At 48.0% G+C, this 27582-nt stretch overlaps 1 protein-coding gene across 4 annotated transcripts in view; it reads left to right on the top strand.

The window, feature by feature from the left end:
• CHD8 (chromodomain helicase DNA binding protein 8) overlaps window positions 1–27582 on the top strand; it is a 65256-nt gene that overhangs the window by 1242 nt on the left and 36432 nt on the right. For 3 of the 4 annotated variants that reach the window (XM_035134710.2, XM_035134708.2, XM_035134709.2), the window contains exons 2-11: window positions 16903–17801; window positions 18626–19003; window positions 21191–21567; window positions 21669–21783; window positions 23180–23374; window positions 23722–23790; window positions 24580–24635; window positions 25671–25788; window positions 25919–26002; window positions 27414–27551. In XM_035134710.2, coding sequence (XP_034990601.2) covers window positions 17040–17801; window positions 18626–19003; window positions 21191–21567; window positions 21669–21783; window positions 23180–23374; window positions 23722–23790; window positions 24580–24635; window positions 25671–25788; window positions 25919–26002; window positions 27414–27551 — 2292 coding nt within the window. In that variant the 5' untranslated portion in view covers window positions 16903–17039. The remainder of the gene's footprint in view (window positions 1–16902; window positions 17802–18625; window positions 19004–21190; window positions 21568–21668; window positions 21784–23179; window positions 23375–23721; window positions 23791–24579; window positions 24636–25670; window positions 25789–25918; window positions 26003–27413; window positions 27552–27582) is intronic. The other variant, XM_060281830.1, reaches the window with a different exon arrangement.

Below are 27582 nucleotides of genomic sequence, written 5' to 3'. Positions count from 1 at the left end.
CTTTAAATGTCAGATTTTGAAATGGATGAGTGGCCAGGTGAGAAAGTAGATCTTCAAGTGCTTGTCAGCTTACTAGGCATTTGTGTGCGAGAGGGACTTGTCAATGGATTTGTTCTCGCAGACAGAAATTTCAGCCTTCCACATGGCATCTTTTTTTCATTTATACACATCTGCATCTGGGAATGGCTTTCGTATGTTTTATCACAAAAGTATAGGAGGAGACCAGTGTCTCCTCTGTTTTCTGGTGATACTGACAAGGTCAGAGGAGAGTCTAGTCCAGGCATCCCCAAACTGCAGCCCTCCAAATGTTTTGGCCTACAACTTCCATGATCCCTAGGTAAGAGGACCAGTGGTCAGGGATGATGGGAATTGTAGTTCAAAACATCTGGAAGGCCAAAGTTTGGGGATGCCTGGTCTAGTCAGTTTCCACCTATGCTAGGAAGAATTTGCCCATTCACTCCTTTCTCCTGTTGCTTCAATGTTTATTTACAATTGTTGATGCAAAGGCTTTTTTCCTAACAGTTTGTTTCTTTGGAGAGTGGAAGTGAGGATAGTGAAAGAAATGGCAAAGAGGTGGGCTGGAATTATTTGCATGCAGCTAATTTTTTTTGCATGCAGCTAATTTTTTTCCACCATTTCTCTCAGACAAATAGATAATCCTAGGGTGGGACATGTGAAAGTGTGTTTTATTGTGTTGTTTGGACCAGTGATTGGGAAGGAAGAGGTGTGATCTGTAGCTCACAGATTGTTTAGGGAAATATTCTGATGTATTGAGAGTTAAACCACAGTCCTGAGACATGGGTGTGGAGGGGAGATTTTCTGCAGCGTTCATCAGATGTTTTAGTCTCTTGCCCCATGCAGACTTGGAAACATTTTCAAGGTTCCTGAGAATCAACATTTGATTTGTTAGGCACACAAGTAGCTGAATGCCTGATATATTTCTAGTCTTGTTGATCTATGTTTCTTTCTCTTTTCCCCTCCTCTTTAGAAGGTGGCCGCAAACCTACCTTATTTACTTGGAAGTAAATTCTGTTGGAATCAATGGGATTTACTCTCGGGTTAGTGTAGCTTACAATAGGGAAGGAAGAAAATGTGTGTTGGGGAAAGGGCAACTAGGAAGGCTTCAAGCCTTTGGATGTGTTTGAGGGTTGAGCTAATATTGATCAGCCCACATTGTCAAAGATGGTTTGTGGAGGGAAACAGGAAGTAGTGGAACTGAACAATGATTTCAGCTGAGAATGGCCTTTTCAGTTTCAAGAATTCTGATAAGTGATTTCAGTGTAATCTTGTACATGACTCTTCAAAAGCAAGTCCCAATTTGAGTGGGGCTTAGTCCCAAGTAAGCGGGTATAAGATTACATCCCTATTTAACTTATTCCCATAATATGTATGAATGCATATTTGGTCGCTTAATGCCAGCGCTTTATCTGGCCAGTGTGGTGTAGTGGTTAAGAGCGGTAGACTGTAATCTGGGGAACCGGGTTCTGTCTCCACTCCTCCACATGCAGCTGCTGGGTGACCTTGGGCTAGTCACACTTCTTTGAAGTATCTCAGCCCCCCCCCCCACCTCACAGAGGCTTTGTTGTGGGGGAGGAAGGGAAAGGAGAATGTTAGCCACTTTGAGACTCCTTCAGGTAGTAATAAAGCGGGATATCAAATCCAAACTCTTCTTCTTCTTCTTTTGACTTCCACTCTCATGTTCTGAGAGTTAGTATGGTTTTAAAAAATGGTGAAAGGATGCATCCCTTTGCCCTGCCCCCAGTCTTACTGCATATGGTGAAATAAGGATTATAATCTGCTCTAGTTGTTAGGGAGCCGGGGAGTGGTTGTTGTTATGGAACAATTAACATGAGATGTCTGGGTGGGTGGAATATATTGTACTGTCTAAAGGTGTGCATAAGCTGGGATGAGGAAAATGTACACTTGGCATTCATTACGGTGCTTTTTAATTTGGGGGAAGGGGAGAAATTTTTTTATAGGCAGTCCTAGAGACCCACCATAGAGGCATAGAATCATAGAGTTGGAAGAGACCACAAGGGCCATCCAGTCCAACCCCCTGCTAAGCAGGAAACACCATCAAAGCATTCCTGACAGATGGCTGTCAAGCCTCTGCTTAAAGACCTCCAAAGAAGGAGACTCCACCGCACTCCTTGGCAGCAAGTTCCACAGTCGAACAGCTCTTACTGTCAAGAAGTTCTTCCTAATGTTTAGGTAGAATCTTCTTTCTTGTAGCTCGAATCCATTGCTCCATGTCCGCTTCTCTGGAGCAGCAGAAAACAACCTTTTACCCTCTTCCATATGACACCCAGAAGTCCAGATTGACACCAGAGGTCAGTCAATCCTGGGCATCCTACTATACACATTTTCTCCCTCAGCCAGCTTTTGGGCTGAATATTTTCAGCATGTAATGTTTTGAAAACCTCGCTTTCTCTCTGTAGCCAATGACTGGTAATGGTGCTTCTGCTCTTTGAGATGGGTTGGTCTGTGGATGGCATTGGCTTCTACATAATGGAGAAACCAGAGAATGTTGCAACAATTGGGCAGGTATCTGCCATGGGTGGTATAGGGATGGGGAACCTGTGCCCCTTCCCGATGTTGCAAGGCTGCAGCTCCCATCTTCCCTGATTCCACTGGCCATGCTAATGGGGATTTTAGTCTGACAACATCTTGAGGGCCACATGTTGCCCCCAACCCCTTTAAAATTATTATTTATTGGACTTATTTGTCATTTTTTTAAAACTTAATTTAAGTTCAAAGCTAATTTCAGTATAATGGAATGCAACAATTAAAATAATGCAAAGCTAAAAATAAACTAAAAGTTAAAAATCTTGAGATACATAAAAAGCAGTCTTAACAAACCCCACCCACTGAAAGAGGCTACAGTGTCAAAAAGTTAAAGACCAAAAGCTTGGCTGAAAAAAAAAGTTTTCCCCTGGTGCCTAGAAGTAGCTAGTGATGGTGCCTAGCATGCCACCCTGGCCAGAGCATTCCTTAAGTTGGGAGCCACCGCTGAAATGGCCTGGTCTTGTGTTTCCACCATCCAGATTTTCTTCTGAGAGGGCCCACTGAGAGGACCTCAGATGGGGAAGACAGGGTCTGGTTTGGTTCGTAAGGGGAGAGGTGGCGAGCTTTAGCCCATCATTCATCAGAGTTGTCATTTGGTCTTTTCCACGTGCTCTAATAGTCCCTGATATTTTATTTCCAACTGGGGAGCCAACTGGGCTTTTGTAGGCAAGCAAAGGGCATCAAGTACTTGGGACATTTACCCACTGCAAAAGCTGACTGCAACTTCAAAAAGGCCCCCAGTCATGCCAGCAGGAAATCCCCAACGCCTCCAGAAACACCAACCAGGATTCATCAGGCTTTGAGTGAGGACTATCCTAATATGTCTCCCACAAAGATGTGCTGTTTTGAGCTCCCATGACCTTAAACCAGGGTGGGGAACCTGGTCCTCTCTGGATGTTGCTAGACTACAACTCATATCAGTCCCAGCCAGCACAGCCAATGGTCAGGAATGATGAGAGATTTAGTCCAGCATCTGGCAGTCCAGTGGTTCCCCAGACCTGGTTTGGGGATTGCAAGTTCCAGCCAATGCTGGCTTCCTGGTTGGTGGACCTCCCAGTATGTTTCCTAGCACAATTATAGTGTTGGTGCTGACCTATAAAGCCCTAAATCAGGCATCCCCAAACTTCAGCCCTCCAGATGTTTTGGTCTAAAGTTCCCATCTTCCCTGTCCACTGGTCCTGTTAGCTGGGGTTCATGGGAGTTGTAGGCCAAAACATCTGGAGTTTGGGGATGCCTGCCCTAAATGGCCTTGGGCCGGTATAACTGAGAGAACATCTCCACCCCCATTGTTCAGCCCAGACCCTGAGGTCCAGCTCCGAGGGCCTTCTGGCGGTTCCCTCACTGCGAGAAGTTACAGGGAACCAGGCAGAGGGCCTTCTGGGCAATGGCACCCACCCTGTGAAATGCCCTCGCGTCAGATGTCAAGAAAATAAGTAACTATACAACTTGTAGAAGACACCTGAAGACGGCCCTGTATCAGGAAGTTCTTAATGTTTGGTGTTTTATTATGTATTTATATGTGTTGGAAGCTGCCCAGAGTGGCTAGGGCAACCCAGGCAGATGGGTGGAGTATAAATAATAATTACATTATTGTTGTTAATATTTGGATGAAATGTTCCAGCTGGGCACACCACCTCCTTGCTGTTGTGGCCGCTGCTCTTTTTGCTTGTCCTCTTCTCCTGGGCCCAGTCCAGACAACCGTCCAGAAGGAGAGCGCAAGGCAAGGGGGAGGAGGATGCTTAATCTCTGCAATATGGTTACTGTTTGTCTGCTTGGAGAGGTACAGTGACTGGGCATTGAGAGCAATGAGGGACAGGAGTTCTGGAAGTTGGTTGACAGCCTGTTTTGGATGCTGAAAGTCCCAGGTTCAGTACCCAGCATCTCCAGGGAGAGGACTCTTTCCGAAACCCTGGAAGATTGCTGCTGGTCATTGTGGACAGTACAGTACGAAGCTAGATGGATCTAGTGGTCTGACTCTCCGTAACACAGCTTCCCATGGCTGTGAAGCTCCCCAAGTTCCCGCTGTGCATATCTCTGCAGAGACAGTGTAGGTGGAGCCATGGACACAGCTGGTTGTGGAGTGTTACCGTGTTTCTCATATTTTAAGTCATCCCTACAAAATAAGCCATGGCAGGATTTTCCTGAGTTGAAGAAATATAAGACATACCCCAAAAATAAGCTGTAGTGGTGGGAGCAGGTCTGGATGGCGCCATGGAAGAGGAAGATGCCTGTCAGCGCCCGGAACCGGCTGCTGCTGCCCCTCCAAAATGTCCAGCAGCATGCACCGCGCCAAGTGCTGACCCGGCGGCGGGACTGGCAAGAGCCGCAGTGCGTACTGCTCCAAGCCCCGACCCGGCGGCGGGACGCAGCAAGAGCCGCAGCGCGCGCTGCTCCGAGCCCCGACCCGGCAAGAGCCTCAGCGCGCGCCGCGTGGAGCCCCGACCCGGCGGGACCCAGCAGCGTGCCCTGCTGAAGCGCCGACAACGCGCGCAGCAGCAGCCAGTTCCGGGCGCCGAGCCGCGACAGGAAGAGGAGGGACGCAGCGGGACGCAGCTACAATGACAAAAAACACCCGGCCGAGCCTTCATTGGCCGCCGCGGCTGCCACTCGCTGGTCCCTCCTCTTCCTGTCGCGCGCGCTGCAGGTCCCGCCGGTCCCGCCGCTGGGTTGGCGCTTGGCGCTGGCGCTGCTCCAAGCCCCAACCCGGCGGCGGGACGCAGCAAGAGCCGCAGCGCACGCTGCTCCGAGCCGGGATCCGGCAAGAGCCTCAGCGCGCGCCGCGTGAAGCCCCGACCCGGCGGGACCCAGCAGCGTGCCCTGCTGAAGCGCCAACAACGCGCCCAGCAGCGCAGCAGCAGCCAGTTCCGGGCGCCGAACAGGGGAGGTACCATACTGTAATTTTTTTAAAAAATAATAAGACACCCCCCGAAAATAAGCCATAGGCTTATTTTCTTGAGAAAAAAAGATTATAAGACACGGTAGCTGTGTGCACACTGTCAGTTTCCATGCTCTCCTGAAAGGCTACTGCTCTTGAAGTCTGAAGAGGAAGGGGTTCATTTGTCGTATTCCCACTGTGATGTGTTCACTGCATTGCCACTCCTTTGGGAGAAAGGGCAGGATATAAATGCAATGGATAAGTGTTGAACAAGGTGACTGGCATGTGACAAAGTTGCTCCTGCCTTCCCGAACTGAGCAGGAGCTAAAGGGCATCTTCTTGCTTTCTTGGTTTGCTGGAAGGAAAGCGGGCCGTATTAATGTGGGCTTGCAAATAAGACACTTGCCTGGCCTACCTAGTGTCAGTTTGCATAAATGCAAAGTGGGATCAGAGGATAAAAGGAGCACCGATCTGTCATTTCTGTGAAAAACTTGTGAGGGGGTTTGCTCCTGTACTAATTGTAGACAGGGTCAGCGATGAGCTATTTTGTGTTGTTCCCTGATAGGTAGCATATAGTTTTGCAGGAGGGTCGCTGAGCTAGCTTTCTGCTTCTCTTCACAGTGATCCGTCAGCAAGGTAGTTCTTGGGAGCACAGTGCAGTAAACTCCATCACATTGCGATCGACATACTTTGAATAAAGTATTTTACATGGGTAAAAAAGGTGTCATTTTGTGTCACACTGCTGGCAGTAAATTGGCCTTCCTTCAGATATAAAGTTACCCACACACCGACACATATATACAGTACTTTTTCTTGACTTAAATATATATTAACACAAGCATTATATGTCCAAATAGATAGCCAAACAAGCTTTGCATTTGTAAGACACATGGTTAAGCATCGAAAGGGCAATTAAGTATTGGATGATGGGTGCTTTATTTTCCTAGCCTTGTGTAAGTATAAGTCTCTTGGCAACTATAAGGGCTCACGGGATCCACTTTCATTGTCCATCTGTTCATCCTTGCACCGCAGGAATATCGCTTAAAAGTCCATGAACTTCTTCTGCACATACCAAGGATTTTGCCAAAACAAAGTTAATGCCAGCAGTAATTTCTGACAAGAAATTGTGGGTGCGTGGCAAAATCTCTGGCCCATCCTAGTGGGACTTTAAGTTTCCTGCACATTTGGTAAACTGCCAAGTTTACACCCGGGAGCCCTCTGCAAATAGGTAGCTTGCGGGGGTGGGTCTCATATAATGGCTGCTTGAAGGAATTATGCTGGCTCACTGCAGCCCCTTAATACTAATATTAGCAGCATCAATCTTTGCTAAATAGCCTAAAATGGGAAGCAGCGATTTAAAATGTTGGTGGAGAGAGAATGGGAAACACAATTGCCTTCAAAATGCTAGAGTAATTTTTAAAGTGGGGTTTTGTTCTTGCATACGTGTGTAAGTAGAGCTGTTGATGTCTTTCATTGTTTGTCCCCTTTTCTTCTCCAAAGCAGGGGAAAGAAATGAGGCCAGTCACAGTCTTCCTCTTTAGATTCAGGGGCAAAGATGCTGATGTAGCAATATAGAGCAAATTGAGGTGGGGGGGGGGGAGGCGACTCGCGCCATGTTTGCTTGTGGTAGGAATGAAAGGAATAAGGTGAAGTTTTTAAAACACAGAAGAAAGTGAGTGAGGGGCACCTGTGTGTTGCATTTTAAGCTGCGATCGGACTTCAGAGCCGTTTCTCTTCCCCTTAGAGAAGTTATACGCTTCCTGTGTGGGATTTGTAGCCTGGCATAACTACCACGCCTGGTTTTGCAGAATTTCACACGGGATTAGAATCCTAGTTTGTATCCTCCGCTCAGCAGGCATGCCTTGTAACCCAAGGATTGTTTTCAAGGTCATCCAACTCCTCCCCTCCCACCCTCTCTCTTTGAGATTAAGATGGAATGAAACACACCCACCCCCCTCGCTTCTGGTGCCCGCTTTCTTTATCCCACCGCACAGAGTTGACTTGGAAAAGTTGACGAAAATGGATTAGGAAATGGTTCACGTCCTGCATGTGCCTGGTCTTCATGCAAGCACTGGACCTGTCGGAATCTAGAATTAATCTGCATCTTCTATCCTACTTCAATGAAGTTGCAGTGTTTTCAGGCCACATTCTGAAGGATCCGTGTCCTGTGACCTGGTGATAGCCAAGTGTCAAAGGAAGCTGAGCTTTGAACTGGATTTGGCTAATCACCAAGTGAGTTCAAACCGCTGGACCATCAAGGGCGGCTGTTACTCGATGTCTGCTGGCAGTGGCCAGCTAGATGCCACCGGGAGGTTCAGGAGCAGGGCATGATGGGAATATCTATCCCTTCCTGCTAATCCTCAGCATCTGGTGATCAGAGCTTTTGAAACATTGACGTTTTAATGGCTATTGTGGCTAGTAAGCCAGATTCCAGAAGTCAAGTTGTGTTTTAGTCTGTCACAAGGCAGAGAGAGCTCTCTGTCTCTCCTTGAGGGGAACGGGCCTAATCCAGTTGGCACTAGGCACCTTTTGAGTTCATTGATTTAAGTGGGGGAAACTAATTAACAACTCTATATGCAAGCTCATGCTGGAATAAGCCACTTGCTCCCCAATCAGAGGTGCATTTTAAAGTGCTTTAACTTTGGCGCAGGTAATGCGTATTATCACTGTTCACAAGTTACATTTTCATCACAGATTTAACCAAACCGTGTCCAGGTAGTGAGGGAGAAAACATGGACGCATGCCTTTCCCAGATCCTTTGACTTATGTGTCTGTGACTAAAAGTGAATTTATCCCACAGGTATCTTTCTAGCTGTGTTCCTCTAGTGCAGGCCGTTAGATCACTGGACGTCTGTGGTAGATCACTGGTAGATCATTGGCTCCCCCCCCCAATAAGCTGAATAACTGTGGCTTCCCTAAAAAAAAGCTCTACATTTTACCTCCTCAACAACTAACAACTTTGACCTGAACCCCCAAAGGTAGATCACTGCCAGTTTTTAACTCTGATCGCACTCTTAGGAGTTGGCCACCCTGTCTAGTGCAGACATGACCAACTCCTTAGAGGCTGCAATGTACTCCCAGCATAAAACAACTGGCAATGATCTACCCATCTTTCTTTTTTTATTTCGAGGGGGTGGTATGCAACCCAGCAGGCAGGGGGATGGCTCCAAACATATTTATTTAGTAAGATTTGTGTACCACTTAATTTTAAAAAACCTCATAAGCAGTTTACACAAAACGGTATAAAATGCTTGCTTGTTTATTTATATTTTAAATTTATTTTTCACCCCCCAAAAAAACCTTTACAGATTTTGATGTAGACCATAAATTTCTTTATCCGTTGACTTCCCATCCCCGCCATGCTTTCCATATTTACCCTTAAATGCTGCAGATTTCATGTATAACATCCAATACATCCATTTTAACCTGTTTATCTTAATAATTGATGCCAATGCTCATATTTCAAATCCTGCTTGTGTTACAAAAGCTTGCTTGAAATAGGCAGAATAAAATTATGAATATAGATAAAATCAACAGATTTTAAAAACAAATGTGCATGATAAAATTTACACGTCTGGGTGAGCTTACCTAACAAAACAAAACAAAACCCAGTTTGAACAGGCACCAAAAATACTACAGATAGCTCACGTCTTATGCTTATTTAACTTACTAAATTGCAGCTTTGAGCAGGGGGAGGAAATAAATAAATGTCTATTTATTTATTCACACCCATGCATGCATGTATTGGATCTGGTGGTACTAGGGCTGTGGTAGCATCTCAGGGTCTTCAAAAGCAGAGTAAGACAGCTGGGAAAGTGGCGTGAGGGCTGTGGCAGGGTCCTAGCGTCCTCCTTCCCACAGCCAGGCAAGCTCTCACAGGACTTTGGGAAGAAGGGCTCTAGGACCCTGCCGGAGACCTTGCGCTTCCTTCAAGGTGGGAAGGATCTGGGATGTTGCCTGAGCCCTTGCCCCACCTTCCCAAAGTTGGGTAGGTTGGGGCCTAACAATACCTGGTGGGCCACAGATTTGTTTGTTGTTTAGTCGTGTCTGACTCTTCGTGACCCCATGGACCATAGCACGCCAGGCACTTCTGTCTTCCACTGCCTCCCGCAGTTTGATCAAACTCATGTTCGTAGCTTCGAAAACACTGTCCAACCATCTCATCCTCTGTAGTCCCCTTCTCCTAGTACCCTCCATCTTTCCCAATGTTTCCAGGGAGTCTTCTCTTCTCATGAGGTGGCCAAAGTATTGGAGCCTCAGCTTCAGGATCTGTCCTTCCAGTGAGCACTCGGGGCTGATTTCCTTCAGAATGGATAGGTTTGATCTTCTTGCAGTCCATGGGACTCTCAAGAGTCTCGTCCAGCACCATAGATTAGCCACCCCAATATAGAACACTGTTAGATCGTTCAGAGCATTTTGTCGCTACTACATCTGTAATCCTGATAGTACTGTATCCCTGCAAGGTAGGCCAGTTGTGTTTGCACCTTGCAAAAGTTGCTAGGCTAAGACTTTTAGAAGACATCTGAAGGCAGCCGTTTTTAGGGAAGCTTTTAATGTTTAATAGATTATTGTATTTTAATATCCTTCTGGAAGCCGCCCAGAGTGGCTGGGGAAACCCAGCCAGATGGGCGGGGTATAAATAATAAATTATTATTATTATTATTATTATTATTATTATTATTATTATTTGAGGACAGCTAAAAGCTGTCGGATGACTTTGTTGCTGAGGTGAGACTTGAATCATTGGGTGTGTTGAAGGAGTAGTTTTTCATTCCTACGACTGATACGGGTGGCAGTTTTTCATATTTCAGTTGAATCGGCCAAGAGAGTCCCCTATTAAATGGAGAAAAGTTACGGAGGGGAGAGTTTTTAATAAAAGCGCTTAATGAAACTGCGGTTAGAGTTATTGTCTCTTTTCCGTCAGGGAGGAAGGAATGCTTCTTCTTAGGTGATGTCTCTAGCCTGCATGCATCATTGGTTGTAGACTTTCGGTTGTAGACTTGGGGTTTTTTTTTATAAAAAAAGTAAGTTTCTTGCTTCAGAATGGTTGCCTTTACTGATAAGCAAAATTAGTGAGATCAATCAGCCACTCATACAAATGACCAGTTAAAATTATTTTAATTACTTTTTGAGCCCACGAAACAGTATACATAATGCATGCAATGCAGCCAAGTGGGTGGGGAATTATTATTATTATTATTATTATTATTATTATTATTATTATTATTATTAAAGTGTGCCGCTGAATAATCACAGTGCACGTAAGTACTGGTGTGGTGAGGCTCCCCACCTTTGAAAATGGATACCCCAGTGGTTTTGGGTGGGAGAGGAAGCAGCCAGGATAAATGCACCTATGTTTGTATGCACAGGCCTATGATAGGTGTTTTTGAGTGTATATGCATGCACATAGAAATTGGGGGGGGGTGTCATTTTTGTGCCATTCGTTTGTGCATTATATCAGAAAGCTCTGTTCGTGGATGTATTTCTGCCCCTCCAAAGACACACATGAGATGCAGGGATGCAAATGAGCAGTGACAGGGGAGGGGGGCAGCCCCTCTTTCTCTCTGCAGTGAAGCAGAGGAAAGAGGCTGGCTGCCACTCTATGTCTGGCTAGCTGAAAGGTGGGGGGAACTGAAGGGGGGAGTGGGAAGAGAGAGCGGCTGGCTCCCCCTCCCTCCCTCCCTCCCTGCACACGGAAGGAGAAGGAGATGCCGGAGGTTTGGGGGAGGAGCTGGTGCCGCTGCTCTGGGGCTGGGTAGGATCCGGGATCGGATGGGGAGACCTTGGGGGTGGAAAGGCAGCTTCCAGCGAGGAGGGGAGGGGAAGGAGGGGGATTGTGGGTAGCAGGAGGTAAGCGGGGTGGGGTGGCTTGGGGACGACAGCGAAACTGGAGCCAGCAGGGAGGCGGGGTTGGGGGGTTGGGGAGGACTGGGGCTTGCAGGTTTGGGGGTTAAGGTGGAAGGATGCAAAGGAGGGAGCTGGCATTCGGATGAGGAGGTAAAGGGGGGCACGGTGTGGGGCTTGTAAAGGGAGGGGTGGCTTGGCAGGGGCTGCCGGGCGGAAGGAATGCCGGGGCTGCAGAAAAATGGTGGGTTCAAGAGGTGCCGGGGTTCATGGCTGGTGGGTTTGGAGGTTAACGAGGCAGGGAGCTCCGTGGGGATGGAAAGGGGGGGAGGCATGCCAGGTTGCAGTGTGCAGAGAATGGGGTGCATTAGGGGGTTGGGAAGGCAGAGGTGTGCAGACAGGCGGAGGGCAAGGCTTTGGGGGAGGAAGGATAAGCCCAGGCTGGGTGGAGGGAGGATGTTGGGGCAGGTGGGTGCAAATGGATGGAGGAGAAACAACCTCCAGGTGGGCTGGAGGGAGAGGAAGGGGCCCTGGTGTGAGACTAGCTAAGCAGGGGGAGAGAAGGGCTGGAAGCGTTGGGAGGCCAGGAGATTCAGTTCAGAGGTGTGCAGGGGTCCAAAATTGGGTTTGTTTGTTGGCAGATGCGAAGTGATGGGAGAAAGCCCTGGAAATAACTAGAGGGGTGTGAGGAGGATAGGAAGGGGGATACAAGGATGCTCACCCCCAAGAAAAAGGGTGTGCAAGGGGGGGGAAGGGGATGGATGTTGTTTTAGTGGAGGCTGTTTAAATCAGTAAAACAGTCAAGGAAAGCAGGGGGAGTGGAAATTCATTGTTGCAAGTTAAAAGGCCCACTTGTTCTGTTTTGTTTTTTCTCTTGAGGCTGTTTTTGTCCACTTGTGTTTTCTGGAAGGGTCAGGGGTGGTTGCTACTGAACTAGAACTCCCTTCCCCTTGACTCTGATGGGAGTTGGAGTCTGTTAGCATCTAGAGGGCCAGAGTTTAGCTACACCTGGCCTAGGGCAGGAGCAAGGGAACACAGAAAAGAGTACTTCCTCCTGACAATGACTTGCTAACTTTTAGGTGTTGTGCATCCTCAGATTTCCTTCTTGCATTTCTCCCCACACCCTTACAAAACCACTTCTTTCTTTCTTTCTTTTTTGATAATATGCAAATTAAATCAGCTCATTGGTCATATGAAAGGCAGATGATACACCTTTACTGACTGGTCAATTGACATTCCTATCTTTTTGAGCAGGATCTCCAACTGTGTCTCTCCAAAGGTGGTCAGGCTCCAGGCTCCCATCAGCCTCAGCAGGCATAGCTGATGCTCAGGGTTCATGGAGGTTTCCCCACCTCTGGAGGGGGCTCCATGGCACCCACCTGTCTTGAAGGGCACCCATAGGTGATGTGCAAGCAACTCTTTTGTCATTGGAACTAGTAAGGAGAAAGGTGAAAAGATTCCAAATTTGCAGAGAATCATTACAATGCATTCTGGCTAATTAAAAACAAAACAAAACCCTACTTGTTAAAGATCGGATACAGAGAAACACATTTTGGCTTTGAGTTTAACCCTGGAATAACCTGCTGTGCACAGAAGCAACCACAACTTCTTTGCTTTATTTTTGCATCCTGCTCCTCCTCACCAGAAATTGTGCCACTCGCAGACCATCATCCACCAGTTGCTTCAGAAGCAATTTTTAAAGATGCATCTCATTTTGCCAGGCCCATAAGATGTGGCCCTGTTGTTGCTAAATTTTTATTTCTATAATCCTGTTTTTCTGAAACTCTTATTTGGGGTTTTTTTTTTAAAAAAAAAAGTTTTATTGTGTTTATTTAATTTCTATACCGCCCTTCATCCAAGGATCACAGGGCAGTTTGGAATATACCTTAATGTTGCATTTTTTTGCATCTCGCTTTGGGATTTTTAGAATATATGGTGCTTTTTGGCAATCCCTGTAAGGGAAAATCTGTAGATAATATTTCCCTGGAAGTAGTGATGTTTCTGCAGCTGTCATCAGGCTCCTCCACACTTGTTCTAAGAACAGGAACACATTCTCTCCACAAGGAAGATGGTGCAAAGCTGCCTCAAAGTCCTGCTCTCATTTCCCTGGAGGGGGTGTAGTTACTTTGGCAAGAGGTATAGACATCCCTGGAGAGGCAAATTTCTCCTCCACTAACTGCTAGGGGTAGAGAGTGCATTGTTGCTAACTATTAATAATGATTTTAAGAGAAGAACCTGTTAATTGTCCTTCTTCACACAATCTTTTCTCCTAGGACCCATTCATATGTCAGAAATAATATATGCATGGTTTTGGGGGTGGGGGAATTGCTGGGCTTTGCACTTTAGAACATACAGTGGTACCTCTGGTTACGAACGGAATCCGTTCTGGAGGTCCATTCATAACTGGAAATCGCTCGTAACATGAGGTGCGCTTTCGCTAATGGTGTTTCCCGCTGCGCGCGCGATTTCCACTCACATCTTGGGGCAAAGTTCTCAACCAGGATCAGCTGCTTCCGGGTTAGCGGAGCTCGCACCCCAGAGCGTGCGCAACCAGAGGCGTTTGCAACAAGAGGTACTACTGTACATTTATTTAGCAACATTTATATACCACTTGATTGCAGTAAAACCTCTAAAGCTTTTTGCAAGAAATAATAAAACCACCACTGAAAGTTTAAAACCAATTAACATTGTCAGTAAACTAGAAAGAGATCAGAACCCATCAACATTCACACGTCCGGATAGGTTTGCAGAAATGAAAATGTTTTCAGCAAAGGCGCCTTGCCTGATGTCCACAGGCGGGGAGTTCCAAAGTTCAGGTGCTGCCACACCAAAAGATCAATTTTTTACAACTGCAGAATGAGTGGCACCTGACCTGTAGCAGTGCTAATTTTGCAGATGGATGTGGTGGAGAGGGCACATTGGGGGGGCAGGGCTTGAATTTTTAGTGCCTTCCCATGTAAAAGAATTCTCTGCATATGAAAATATATACTGGACTGCTGGGAGACTGTGAGTCCTTTGATTCCTAGACCTGTTAGCAATTTTTCCATGCTTCACTTTGTTATTCTGGGAGAACACTTACAGAAGAGTGTGCTTTGGTTTTTACAAAGGACAAGGACAGCTGAAAAAATTAATTATTTCATATAACAACAACAACAACAGGAAATTGCTTTATATTGAGTCAAAAAAATGGTTCTTCTAGCTCAGCGCTGTTTCCACTGACTGGCAGCTCTGCAGTGTGTCAAAGAGGAGTATTTTCCCAGCCCTGCCTGAGGAGGCTGCTGATTGGACCTGCTCCGCCACTGAGCTACACTCCTTCCCCTAAGGGCACTCTAGGCAGCGCTTTCTATCCTGGAAGACAAACGTGATTATTCCAAAACTCTTCTCTGCCCTTCTTTGTGCTTGGGCGCTTGAAACAAATGCTTTATTTCTGTTCTGCGTTGGGTGATTTGTTATTATTTTTGAAAAATCGTGTGTAGCATATTCTCAGTGCAAATTAGGCAGGAATTCCAATGATGAACATGGCTCTGTTTGGAGGGCATCGTGTTGACGTGTAGCCCTGAAAGCCTTCAGCTGACTGCTAAATGATGACGCTTGCTGTAGATTTCCAAGCCTTTCTGGTTTCAGTGATCCCAATGAGAAGCCATTGCATAAACTGAGTAACTGACCCCCCCCCTCAAATCCACTCTAGGAAACTGGAGGTCATAGCTCTATGGTGGAGCACATCATTTGAATGCAGAAGATCCATGGGTCAATCTGGTATCTCCAGACCAATGATATGGACTCAGCTGCTACTTCTGTGGTCTAAACCAGGGGTGGGTAGCCTGTGGTCCTCCAGATGTTCTTGGGACTCCCAACTTCTGTTGACCAGTGTCCAAGGGGTTATAGCCCAGCATTTCCCGGTGGGCCACAGCTTCGTCAACCCTGCCCTAGGGAGTCACTGCCAGAAGTGGGCCAGTTGGACCAAAGCTCTTGAGTCCTTTTTGTGTAAGCACTTCCTATGGTACTCTCTAATTCTTTCTGAAGAATTCCCTGCACTGTTCTCAACAATAGGTTGTTAGTTTCTCTAGTTAGATCAGCATTGGGAAACCTGTGGTCCTTTAGAGGCAGATCTCATCGCTCCTCACCGTTGTCCATGTTGGCTGGGACTGATGTGAGTTTGAGTCCAGCAACGCCGGGGGGGGGGCACAGGCCCCTGTCCATGGCTTAGAAATCAGGCATGTCAAACCTGCGGCCCTCCAGATGTTTTGGACTACAATTCCCATCTTCTCCAACCACTGGTCCTGCTAGCTAGGGATCATGGGAGTTGTAGGCCAAAACATCTGGAGGGCCGCAGGTTTGACATGCCTGGCTTAGATCCTTATGCAAGTTCTCCACCACTTTAAATGTTCCAAGCTTGTCTCCCAACTAAGTCCAACTCAGAGGAGACCCAATGAAATGAATGAATTTAAGTTAGTCATATCTATTAACTTCAGTAGGGCTAGCATTGGACCCAATATGCTTAATTTGAGCTGTTGGCTCATTTACACGTGCTCTCGATGCTGCCGCTCGATGTCTCAATCTTTACCAGATAAAGTGCCCAGATATGCTGTAGCAAAAACGAATGGTTGGCCTTTAAGATGGTGCCTGTTGATAGACGGGAGAAGCCATTGAGTTGTGCATCAGATGATTGAAAGTCTGTAGCCGCCTTCTGGGGGTCTGTTGTTGAATTGGAAATGGCCACTCTCCTGTGTGTACAGATGGTGTTAAATCATCTGCACATCTTATTAAAAAGGAGTTCCAAGTAAAAGAAACATAGGAAGCTACCTTATCCCAACTGCTAGCTATGTTCTGCCTCCCTTGTTAGAGGCAGCAATGTTCTGAAGACCAGTTGCTGGAAACCACGAGAGGGGAGAGTAATGTTGTGCTCTTGAGCTCAGGTCCTGTTTGCAGGCTTCCCTTTGGCGTATCTGCTTGGTCACTGTGAGAACAGGATGCTGGGCTAGACGGGCTGCTGGCCTGATCCAACAGGCTCTTCTGTTCCCACCTCTAGCCCAATATTGTGCCCATGGACTGACAGTGGCTTTCTAGGGTTTCAAACAGGGGCCTTTTCTTAATGGGAGATAGCAGAAATTGAACATGGGACCTTCTGCATGTAAAGCAGCGGGCCATACCATTGAGCATTTGAGCCCTGGGGTTCTGGAAGGTCATGGTTTGTTGCATATTCCTAAGGAGGGCAATGCTCAGACGTGGCCCGTGCAAACGCTTGGCTTATCTCCTCTCTATGCATGCCTGGTGGTTTTAAGAGTTAGATTTTCCTGTTTTTTGCTCCTTTCTAAATGAACTAACCAGATACTTCCAGTTCCTATGAATTTTCGAACTTGGAAGAGGAGATGGGAAGAGCGATAGGCGGGGTTGGGGGACATAGAGAGGTGTGTGCTTCTACTGATGGGTGCTACTGAAATGTAATCTCATAGAGCTGCTGTGTGTTTAATGGGGGGGGGGAGAACAAAGCAGAGAAGGTTCTGGGACTGGAACAGGTGTAAAAAGCTGTATTTTGTTAGTGGCCTTTGGGCATTCTAGAATATTGAAATCTGCTGTGTTGCTTCTTACTTAAAGCCCTACACTTTCCTCCTTTCCAGCCAGCTCTAGACCACCTTGTTCTTGCTTCATGAGGCTCAACCCCACCTGATTGTGACCCTTGGACCGCTGCAGTTGGGGAGGGGCCCCTCTGGACAGCCCCCTCCCTTAGCCAGCAGCCGAACCTCTCTCTTCTGCCATGGCTGACCCCATAATGGACCTCTTCGATGACCCCAACCTGTTCGGCCTGGACTCATTGACTGATGAGAGCTTCAACCAGGGGGCCCCAGACCCCATTGAGGAGGCCCTGGGGCTGCCGGGCGGTGCCTTGGACTCCCTAGCAGGGGGCGCCAAAGAGCAGCCGGCCCCTGCACAGCCGGAGCCTCCCCAGCCGCAGGCCCTTCCCCTCTCGGACACACAGCCCGAGGCTGTGCCTGAACTGCCGCAGCAGGATCAGCCGGGGCTCCTGCAGGCCCCCCAGGACCAGGAAGTCCTCAGCCAGGGCAACCCCTTCATGGGCGTCTCCTCTGCCACCACCACGACAGTTGCAGTGCCGTCTTCATCTGCCGGAGGGCAGCAAGGCGCCGCTGTCACGGCGGCCCCACCTCCGGCCCCGAAGATTGTCATTTTGAAGGCGCCAGCAGGCAGCTCAGTGACAGGGGCCCACGTGGCCCAGATCCAAGCCCAGCCCATCGGGGCTGCCAACGGGGGCAAAGTGACCTTCGCCAAGGTGCTGACAGGCACCCCACTGCGGCCAGGGGTCTCCATCGTCTCGGGCAACGCGGTGCTGGCCACCAAAATGTCCCCTGGAGCGGGGGCCCCAGCCACACTCCACCGCCTGGTGCAGCCTGGCCGGCCTGTCAAGCAGCTGGTGCTCCAGCCCATCAAGAGCCAGCCGGGGGGCAGCACTGGAGCCACGCCCCTCAAGCCTGCCGTCACTCTGACCTCTACTCCAGCACAGGTGAGCAAGCAGAAAGCGGCTGTGTGCGTTGGGGCGACCGGCTCGAGTGGGACACTGATCTAGGCAGCACGGCGCGGTTAGACTAGGACCTGGGAGACCAGGGTTTGAATCCGCACTCGGCCACGAAGCCCCCTGGGTGACCTTGGGCCAGTTCCCACCTCTCAGCTTAACCCGGTGTTTCTCAAACTCTGGCCTCCAGCTGTTGTTAGACTACAACTCCCAACATCCCTAGCTAGCAGGACCATGATGGGGGTTGTAGTCCAACAACAGCTGGAGGACCCAAGTTTGAGAAACACAGGTCTAACCTACCTCACAGGGTGGTTGCGGGATTAAATGAGGAAGGGAGAACCATGTATGCTGCCTTGAACTCCTTCAAGAAGAAGGATGAATACAATAAATAAATGGAAGAGATCTACAGGCAGTTATGACCCTTCGCCTAGAGGGAACTGCTACCCTTGAGAGAGGTTTCCCCAAGAGAGGAGCTGTTCAAACAGCACCGCATAAGATTGACCGATGATGGAACAATATGGGGCAGTTCCTTTATATCCTTATTCTGGATCACTGGCTCTTAGGCTAGTGGATCACCAGGAATTTGGGAGCCTCTAGGTCAAGTGTGGGGAACATAGGAATCTGCCTTATACTGAGAATCGGACTGTGGGTCCATCTAGTGGGTAGAGCTGTATCTTTCCGTCTTTGTGTATATAACAATCTTGCCACTGTAATGGTATATTGGAGTAATGCTCCATAATGGGAGTGGCAGCTTCTTAATGTATTAGGTGCTGAGATGTTTTTATGGCTCTTGAATCCCCTTTTCTTCCCTACAGGGAGAGTCGAAACGCATCACCTTGGTCCTCCAGCAGCCCCCGGCGGGTGGAGGAGCCCCAGGGCAGCGCCACGTGGTTCTGGGCAGCCTGCCGGGCAAGATTGTACTCCAGGGCAACCAGTTGGCGGCCCTGAGCCAGGCCAAGGGCGCACCAGGGCAGCCAGCCAAGGTGGTCACCATCCAGCTCCAAGTTCAGCAGCCCGGACAGCAGCAACTCGGCGGCCAGCCTGGGACCCAGAAGATCCAGCTTCTGCAGCAGCCCCCACCCACCTCTGGCCAGCAAGGGACGTTGGGTGTGTCCTCCGTACAGCAAGCCCAGGTGGTGAGCGGTTCGGGGCAGAGAGTAACAGTCCCCCTCAAAGTCGTCTTGCAACCGCAGGTAAGGGCAGCGCTTCTGCCACACTCAGTCTACTTTGGGGGTGTCTTGGTATACGACCGCTATAGAGCTCCCAGTGAAAATCATGATGGGGGCTGCAGGGGCCTCAATTCCCTTGGGAATGCTGGGTGGTGGGGAAAGCTCTGGTCATGTTAGCAGATGCACAATCCAACTCCCTGGGAATCTCTGCCTTAGCTTGGAAACGAAGAAAAAGCAAATTTCTAGCTCTCATGATAGTTTTGGAAATGTGTGGGCAATGTTTGCAGAGATCTCCAAATCCTGAGCGTTAACTGAGTGAGACATGCCTTGTTGCAGCTAGGCCTTTCATCTGCCCTGGCTGCAACAAAGCATGTCTCTCCCACATCGGTATCTACAGCCACAACAGGCGCTGAAACCTTCTAACAGTTTGACCTCACCCCCAAAGGTTGCACCCCTCCATTGTCTCCAGAGACAGACGGATGCCACCAACTGAATGAGGGGCCATTCTGGTGAACGGCAAAACCAGAATAAACTGCATGCAGCGACAAAATTGCGGGGGAAACGCTGTTGCATTTTTGCAATTCATATGTGATGTGCAACTGAACATGGGCTTGTTTTGTGTGGAAATGGGATTCCCTGCCTGCCAGGTTGTAGTTGCTTTAGCACAGAGATCATGAGTGATAAATCATGGAAGCAACAGAAGCAGGAAGATAAGGGAAGGCGATTGTAGGTAGCATTTATCCCTGATATTAAACAAAAAATTAAGGCACCTAGGGTTTCTTTAAAAAAATTTTTAGAAAACCGGTGCACACCAAACCTGCTGTTTGCCTCCAAAAGCCTTTGGGGCATAAGTGTGTTCAGTTTTTAAATTAATAATTTTTAAAGTGCTGGAGTGTGTCTTAATGAAATTGTTTTTTGTTGGCTACCTTTACTCAACTTTTTATTGTGTATTTTTGTTGTTGTTCTTAAGCCAGCTTGAGCTCTGCTGTTGGGGATATGGATACACAATATTCCAGTTTTGGTCTGACCAATGCAGTCTAAAGCAGCACTATGACTTCCTCTGATGCCACCTAGAATAGCATTAGCCTTTTTTACTGCTGCCTCACCCTGTTGACTCCTGTTAAGCTTGTGGTCTATTACGACCCCTGAATCCTTTTCACCTGTACTACTGGCAAGCCAGGTGTCCTCCATCCTATATTTGCGCATCTGGTTATTCATGCCTAAATGTGGAACCTTACATTTGTCCCTGTTGAAATTCATTTTGTGAGCTTGGGCCCATTTCTCCAATCTGTTAAGGTCGTATTGAATCCTGTTGTTCATATGCTGCTGAAATCCACTTAGCTACTGATGGGTGGAAAACCTAAGGAACTCCAGATATTTTTGGACTTCAACTCTCATCAGTCCCAGTCAGCAAAGGATTTGCTGAGGGATGATGGGACATGTAGTAGTAGTAGTAATTATTTTTTGTACACCACCCATCTGACAGGGGTTGCTCCAGCCACTCTGGGCAGTTTCCAGCAGAATATACAAAATCACAGCAGAACATCTGACTTTAAAAGTTTCCTGAGACAGGGCTGCCTTCAGAAGTCTATGGAAGGTTGTATTGTATACAGTGGTACCTCGGTTTACGAACTTAACCCGTTCCGGAAGTCCGTTCTTAAACCAAAACCATTCTTAAACTGAGGCGCGCTTTCCCTAATGAGGCCTCCCGCTGCCACTGTCCTTTCACCGTTCGGGTTCCGTTCTTAGACTGAGGTAAAGTTTGCAAACCGGGACACTACTTCCAGTTTTGCAGAGTTCGTAAACCGAGTCGTTCTTAAACGGGACTGATCTTAAACAGAGGTACCACTGTAATGATTTATATCTTTGACGTCTGACTGGATGGCTGGTGCCACTACCAAGAAGGCCCTCCACCTGGTTCCCTTTAATTTCACTTCTCGCAGTGAGGGAACCACCAGAAGGCCCTCGGAGCTGGACCTCAGTGTCAGGGCTGAAAGATGGGAGATGCTCCTTCAGTGTTACAGGGCCAAAGCCATTGCAGTCCAGTAATACCTGGAGGCTTGCAGGTTCCCCATCCTTATTGTAGGATATGCTGGTCCTTTGTTAGTGCAGCTTTTGTCAGCCTGGCCTTCTGTCCAGACCAGGATGCTGTTGCCTGGATGTAACGTGCATCTGTTTCTGCAACACTTCCCCACCCCACCCCACCCGCAGGCCAGCTCATCACAAGGCAGCTCCTCTGGGCTCTCAGTCGTGAAGGTGCTGAGCAGTAGCGAGGTGGCCGCCCTCCCCTCCTCCAGCGGTACGGCGCGGAGCAGCTCGGACGAATCCCGCAAGCTGGAGCACCAGAAGAAGCAGGAGAAGGCCAACCGCATTGTGGCAGAAGCCATCGCCCGGGCCCGGGCCCGGGGCGAGCAGAACATCCCCCGCGTGCTGAACGAGGACGAGCTCCCCAGCGTGCGCCCCGAGGAGACAGGAGAGCGCAAGCGTCGCCGGAAAGGCGGAGGCGACCGCGTTCCCAAGGAAGAGCGGCCGCGCAAGGGCAGGGGCCAGGGGGGATCGGGGAAGAGCAAAGGAAGAGGGAAGCCCAGGTGAGAAAGTCGATGGGGCAGGATCCTCCATCCCGCCTCCCTTCCTCTAAAGAGGGTGAGCCCGTTTCTCATTCATTCCCTCTCTCTCTCCTTCCTCGCAGCACCATCACGCCAGTCGTAGGGAAGAAGCGGAAACGGAACGCTTCCTCAGACAACTCGGACGCTGAGGTCATGCCGGCGCAGTCCCCCCGCGAGGAGGAGGAGAGCAGCGTGCAGGTGAGGCCGGGCAGGGAACATGTCTGGGGAAAGTGATACATTAGTCTGCATGAGGAAGCAGCTCTGGTTTTATTGAGGATTAGCAGCCAAGTTACTTAACATTCCCATCATGCTCCGTAATCTTTCCAACACCCCTGCACAGGAGGCTGGCATTAATTGTTTGCAAAATTATTGCAAAGATCAAGTCTTCCTGGCTTGAGTTCTGGATCCCCCATACTTCCTGTGTTGAGTTGTGAGAAGGCATAGACCAATGGTAGCCCATGTGGTGCCCTCCAGATGTTGGGGACTTCATCTCCCATCACCCCAGACTATTGATTATGCTGGCTGAGGCTCATGGGAGTTGGAGGCCACCATGTTGGTTACCCCTGGATTATACAGTACTTGCAGCATTTAAAAGGGTTTGCATAGTTGTTGTTGTTTTTAATCATTCCATGTTTTTGGTTCCAAATAAGTTCAAACGCTCAACCCAGACCTTGCCTATATGTATTACACAGAAAATTGAGGTGTTTTGTTTAGTTTTTAAATGTAGAAACCTGTTGTGAGTTTTTATCTGTTTTAAATCTATTATTTTAACTTCAAAAGTCTAAAACGTATTGTTGTTAATTTATCTTATTGAGAATGTTTTTGTTTTTTCATATTTGTAAACTGCTTTGAGCATTTTGCTTTGTTTTTAACAATCAACCAGTGTAAACATTTAATGAGATAAATAAATTTGTAGCGTTCTTCCTAAGTTTCTGTAAAAAAATAGTTATCACAAAGTGAACGTTTGTCTTAACCCCAGCTGCGTTCTCTCAGCTCTGGAATCTTTTGTGTTGTGAAAGCGGGGACTGTTTTGTCTTCAGCTCTCACAAACAAGGCCATCCACAGAGCTCCATCCTCCATACAGTGGTACCTTGGTTCTCAAACTTAATCCGCTCTGGAAATCCGTTCCAAAACCAAAGCGCGCTTTCCCAGAGAAAATAATGCAAAACAGATTAATCCATTCCAGACTTTTAAAAGCATCCCCTAAAACAGCAATTTGACATGAATTTTACTATCTAACGAGACCATTGATCCATAAAATGAAAGCTATAAACAATGTACTGAAGTTACAGAATCAATCAATCAATCAGTAGCTGAACTGGGTTCTACACGGTCACAAAAAGAAAAAGAGCCGCAAAAACACAAAATAAGTAACAAAAACAGACAGACCTTAGCGTAACACTCAAAACGGAAGTGTGGCACTCAAATCAGAAGTGTAACATTCAAAACGGAGCATGTTTGGCTTCCAAAAAAAGTTTGCTAACTGGAATGCTTACTTCCAGGTTTGCAGTGTTTGGGTTCAAAGTTGCTTGAGTACCAAGGCATTTGAGAACCAAGGTACCACTGTGTTGATATACTCTTTATTTCCCTGCAGAAGCGGCGCTCTAACCGTCAGGTGAAGCGGAAGAAATACACTGAGGACCTGGACATCAAGATCACAGATGATGAGGATGATGAGGAGCTGGATGTGACGGGGCCTGTCAAGACCGAGCAGCCGCCAGCCCCCGAACCACCTGCTCCGGAGCCGATTCCCGAGGGGGAGACGCTGCCTTCCATGCAGTTTTTTGTGGTGAGGCCTCTTGTCTGGTCCTCTACTTCCCAGACCAGCTTCTTTTCGGTGTGGCTTAGTTGCCCCCCCCCCTCCTTGCTATGGAATAAACTTATATACCAGTTCATGTAGTGGAGCCACATCAGTGACAATTAGCTGCGCTTGTTAAGTAGAGCCTCCATGTTCAAAGGCAGTGTGCCTCTTATCAGGTGCCAAGGGGGCAAATCAATGATGGAGGGTTGTTCTGACTTGGTAGGCTCCCCAGAGGTTTCTGGTTAACCGCTAATGGAAAAAGGATGCAGGGTCAGATCAAGGCTGCCTTTCTCTTCCTTATTTAATTGCCTCTCTTTATCCTTTCTGTTCCAAAGGAAAACCCCAGTGAGGAAGACGCTGCTATAGTGGACAAAGTTCTATCCATGCGGGTAGTGAAGAAGGAGGTGAGAACATTTTATCTGCTACGGTGGGGAGGGGGGGGTAAGAAGAGATGAGGTTCCTGCAGCATGCTAGCTCCTACCCATTTTAACTCCAGTGCATACCCCAGTGCTTTTTTATCTGTTTATAGCAGTTGTAGAGAAGCGAATCCAGCCCTCCCTGGAGCTTCAGACAATCTGGAAATGCATGCAAAGGGCACTCCCAAGGCTTCCTTTGCAGCTGCAGCTGCAAAGCAGGGTTTGCCCTTAGCTGATCACAAGCCCTGCTTTCTGCAGGGATCAGTTCTACTTGGGAAGTGCAAAAAAAGATATGCTGAATGCAGGGCTCACATTCTGTGAAGCAATCGAAAGTGCAGTTTTGAGGCTCCTGGTCATTCCTTTGTGGACACAACCTTACCTGCCCCGCACCTGATGACCCATGGCTCAGGTGTAGTAGTTCAAGCAGGAGAAAATGGCTTCATGTGCCAAATTAGGCCTCTGGGTTGGAGGTTCCTCATCCTTGGCTTATAGTAGAACCGCTTCAAGTGGTAAAGTGAAAGAACAGTATTGGGGTGGAAGAAGAGCACTCCATGAGAAATCAAGTGACAAATGTTGAGAGAGGGGAATAATTTTGTGTGTATGCGATCGTTTGTGAGCCCAGATGCATCAGAGGCTGAAAGCCAGAGGCAACATTTTGTGCATAATTTCTATTCAGTATGAATTTCCTTCCTTCCACCCTCCACACAACTATTATTACCTCCCTGTTTCCCTTTCTTCGGCTCTCTGATTTCACTTCCCACCCTCTCCCGTTTACAGCTTCCCACCGGACAGTTTACAGAAGCGGAAGAATTCTTCGTGAAATACAAGAACTAGTGAGTAGGACGTGGCTTCTTGTGAGGGCCACTGCTGTAGCAGCTAGAGTGCTGTACTAGTGCCTGGGAGATCAGGGGTCAAATCCCCGTTCTGTGTGACCTTGGGCCAATCACGATCTCTCAGCCTAACTTCCCTCCCACTGGGACTGTGAGGATAAAGGTGAGGCCTATTGTATAGGATGGTGCCCACTGGAACTACAGTTGCCTTGGTTTTCAAACTTAATCCATTCTGGGAGTCTGTTCGACTCTCGAAACCATTCAAAAACCAAGGCGTGGCTTCCAATTGGCTGCAGGAGCTTCCTGCGCTCAAGCGGAAGCTGCGTCGGATGTTTGGCTTCCGAAAAACCTTCACAAACCAGAACACTTACTCCTGGGTTTGCGGCGTTCAGGAGCCAATTTGTTCAACAACTAAGCTGTTCGAGAGCCAAGGTACTATTGTAGTAGGGGGGGGAGAGGCAGGAAGGACAACACTAGGAGGAGCCAGAGCAAATGGCTGGTGGACTTCTGCTGAGTTCTAAAGAGGCGACACTGAGATTAAGGAGAAACTGACCAACAGCCAATACCACCCTCTTGTAAGTAAGGTAGGCAACTGGGATGGGATGAAAACAGACAGTTCAGCTGCCACTGACACAAATTTTAAAATCTGCACACGGGAATCTATAACTAGGGGTGTGTTAGAGTGAAGAGTGGTAGCTTACTCCTGGCTGGCGATAAAACCCAAGCACTTCTTTCCAAAGGGAACCGGAGGTGGGCTTAGGGGCTTTCATAGAACCATCAAATTGGAGTTGGAAGGGACCCCAAGGGTCATCTAGTCCAACCCCCTGCAATGCAGGAATCTCAACTAAAGCATCCATGGCAGATGGCAATCCAACCTGCTTATGGATAGATTGCACATGCTGCACAGGGACTACTTCCCCTTCCTGTTAGGTACCCCTTTTTATGGTTACCCTAGAGATTTTCAATGTATTATTATTCTCTTTCTTTCTCCCTTGCTTCCTACCCTAAACCACATCCTGCCTCTGCATCTTCCCCAAGCTCCTACTTGCACTGCGAATGGGCCACCATAGCTCAGCTGGAGAAGGACAAGCGAATCCACCAGAAGCTCAAGCGCTTTAAGACCAAAATGGCTCAGATGAGGCACTTCTTTCACGAGGTACCTAAGGGGCTAGAAGCTTTTTCCAGAGGAAGGAAAGCTGAGGTCCTCAGCAAGCCCAGCTCCCAGATTCCTTCCATGGGGTGCACACCCAGGTCTTGCCCACACCTGCTGTGTTTTGTCTCCCTAGGACGAGGAGCCCTTCAATCCAGACTATGTGGAGGTTGACCGCATCCTGGATGAGTCGCACAGCATTGACAAGGACAATGGGGAGGTGTGTTGGTGTCTTGAAGGAGGTTGGGGGCACTGAAGGAGGATTTGTTGCAGATCACAACCGGATTCCTTGTGGCGAAGTGTTGGGTGCTTTCAAAAACAGCCAGCTCCTTTTTCAGCCTGCTCCCCGAGTCTGTTAATCGGCTTCAGAGGCTCTTTCCTATGTCCCACCTCCTCTGGAGCTTTGACTGGTGGGCATAAGAGGTGGGGACTTCTTGGTGGTAGCACCAGAACTGTAGAACTCCTGCCCTGGGAAAGACCAGTCAGGTCCTAACCCCTTCCCATCAATGTTAAAGATGTATCTGTTTAGAGGGGGCTTTACAGTGATGACTACTTACCGTATTTTTCCATGTATAACACGCCCCCACCGACTCCAAATTAAGAAAATGGGCGAAGATTGCCCAGAGTTGTTGAGCTCTTTTTAGGGGCGATTGCCAAATATCACTCACCAGCCTGACCTGTGCTGCAATGTCCCCCCTGTGCACTATCCGTGTGTAAGACGAGCCGAAATTTTTAACCTACTTTTTAAAGAAAAAAATGTAGTCTAATACAATAAAAGGTTGTAGCGACCTCTGCTTCAGAGTAGTATCTGAAGAAGTGTGTATACCAGGCATCCCCAAACTGCGGCCCTCCAGATGTTTTGGCCTACAACTCCCATGATCCCTAGCTAACAGGACCAGTGGTTGGGGAAGATGGGAATTGTAGTCCAAAACATCTGGAGGGCCGAAGTTTGGGGATGCCTGGTGTATACACACGAAAGCTCATACCTAGAAAGCCTAGATGTAGTTGGTCTTTAAGGTGCTATGTATTGGAATTACTTTTGAAAAAATTGGGGGGAAAGATTCTTTTAAAGACTGTCTTAAGACAAAAATACAAGATTCTCTTAAGGGAGTTTTTTTGATCATCTTTTAATAATAATAATTACTATTATTATTTGTCATCTTGTTATATATTGGGTGCTGTGATCTAAACCACTGAGCCTCTTGGGCTTGCTGATCGGAAGGTCGGAGGTTCGAATCCCCGCGATGGGGTGAGCTCCCGTTGCTTGGTCCCAGCTTCTGCCAACCTAGCAGTTCGAAAGCATGTCAAAGTGCAAGTAGATAAATAGGTACCGCTCCGGTGGGAAGGTAAACAGCGTTTCCGTGTGCTGCTCTGGTTTTGCCAGAAGCGGCTTAGTCATGCTGGCCACATGACCCGGAAAAACTATGGACAAACGCTGGCTTCCTCAGCCAGTAAAGCGAGATGAGCGCCGCAACCCCAGAGCCGTTCGCGACTGGACTTAACTGTCAGGGGTCCTTTACCTTTTGTACACAGCAGCCGGTGCTATATATATATATATTCACTAAATTAAGAGGCTATTATAGCTTTCAAATGGACCCTAAGCATGCACGTGTCTCTTGAACACTCTGCAGCCGGTGATCTATTACCTGGTGAAGTGGTGTTCGCTCCCCTACGAGGACAGTACGTGGGAACTCAAAGAGGATGTGGATGAGGGGAAGGTCCGGGAGTTCAAACGCATCCAGTCTAGGCACCCGGAGCTGAAGCGTGTGGTGAGTGACACCTCAGCATTTCCCCTTCCCC

The sequence above is a fragment of the Zootoca vivipara genome, chromosome 13 (assembly GCF_963506605.1).
Source record: "Zootoca vivipara chromosome 13, rZooViv1.1, whole genome shotgun sequence".
NCBI classification, from domain to species: Eukaryota; Metazoa; Chordata; class Lepidosauria; order Squamata; family Lacertidae; genus Zootoca; species Zootoca vivipara.
This window is presented reverse-complemented; position numbering and strand designations above follow the sequence as displayed.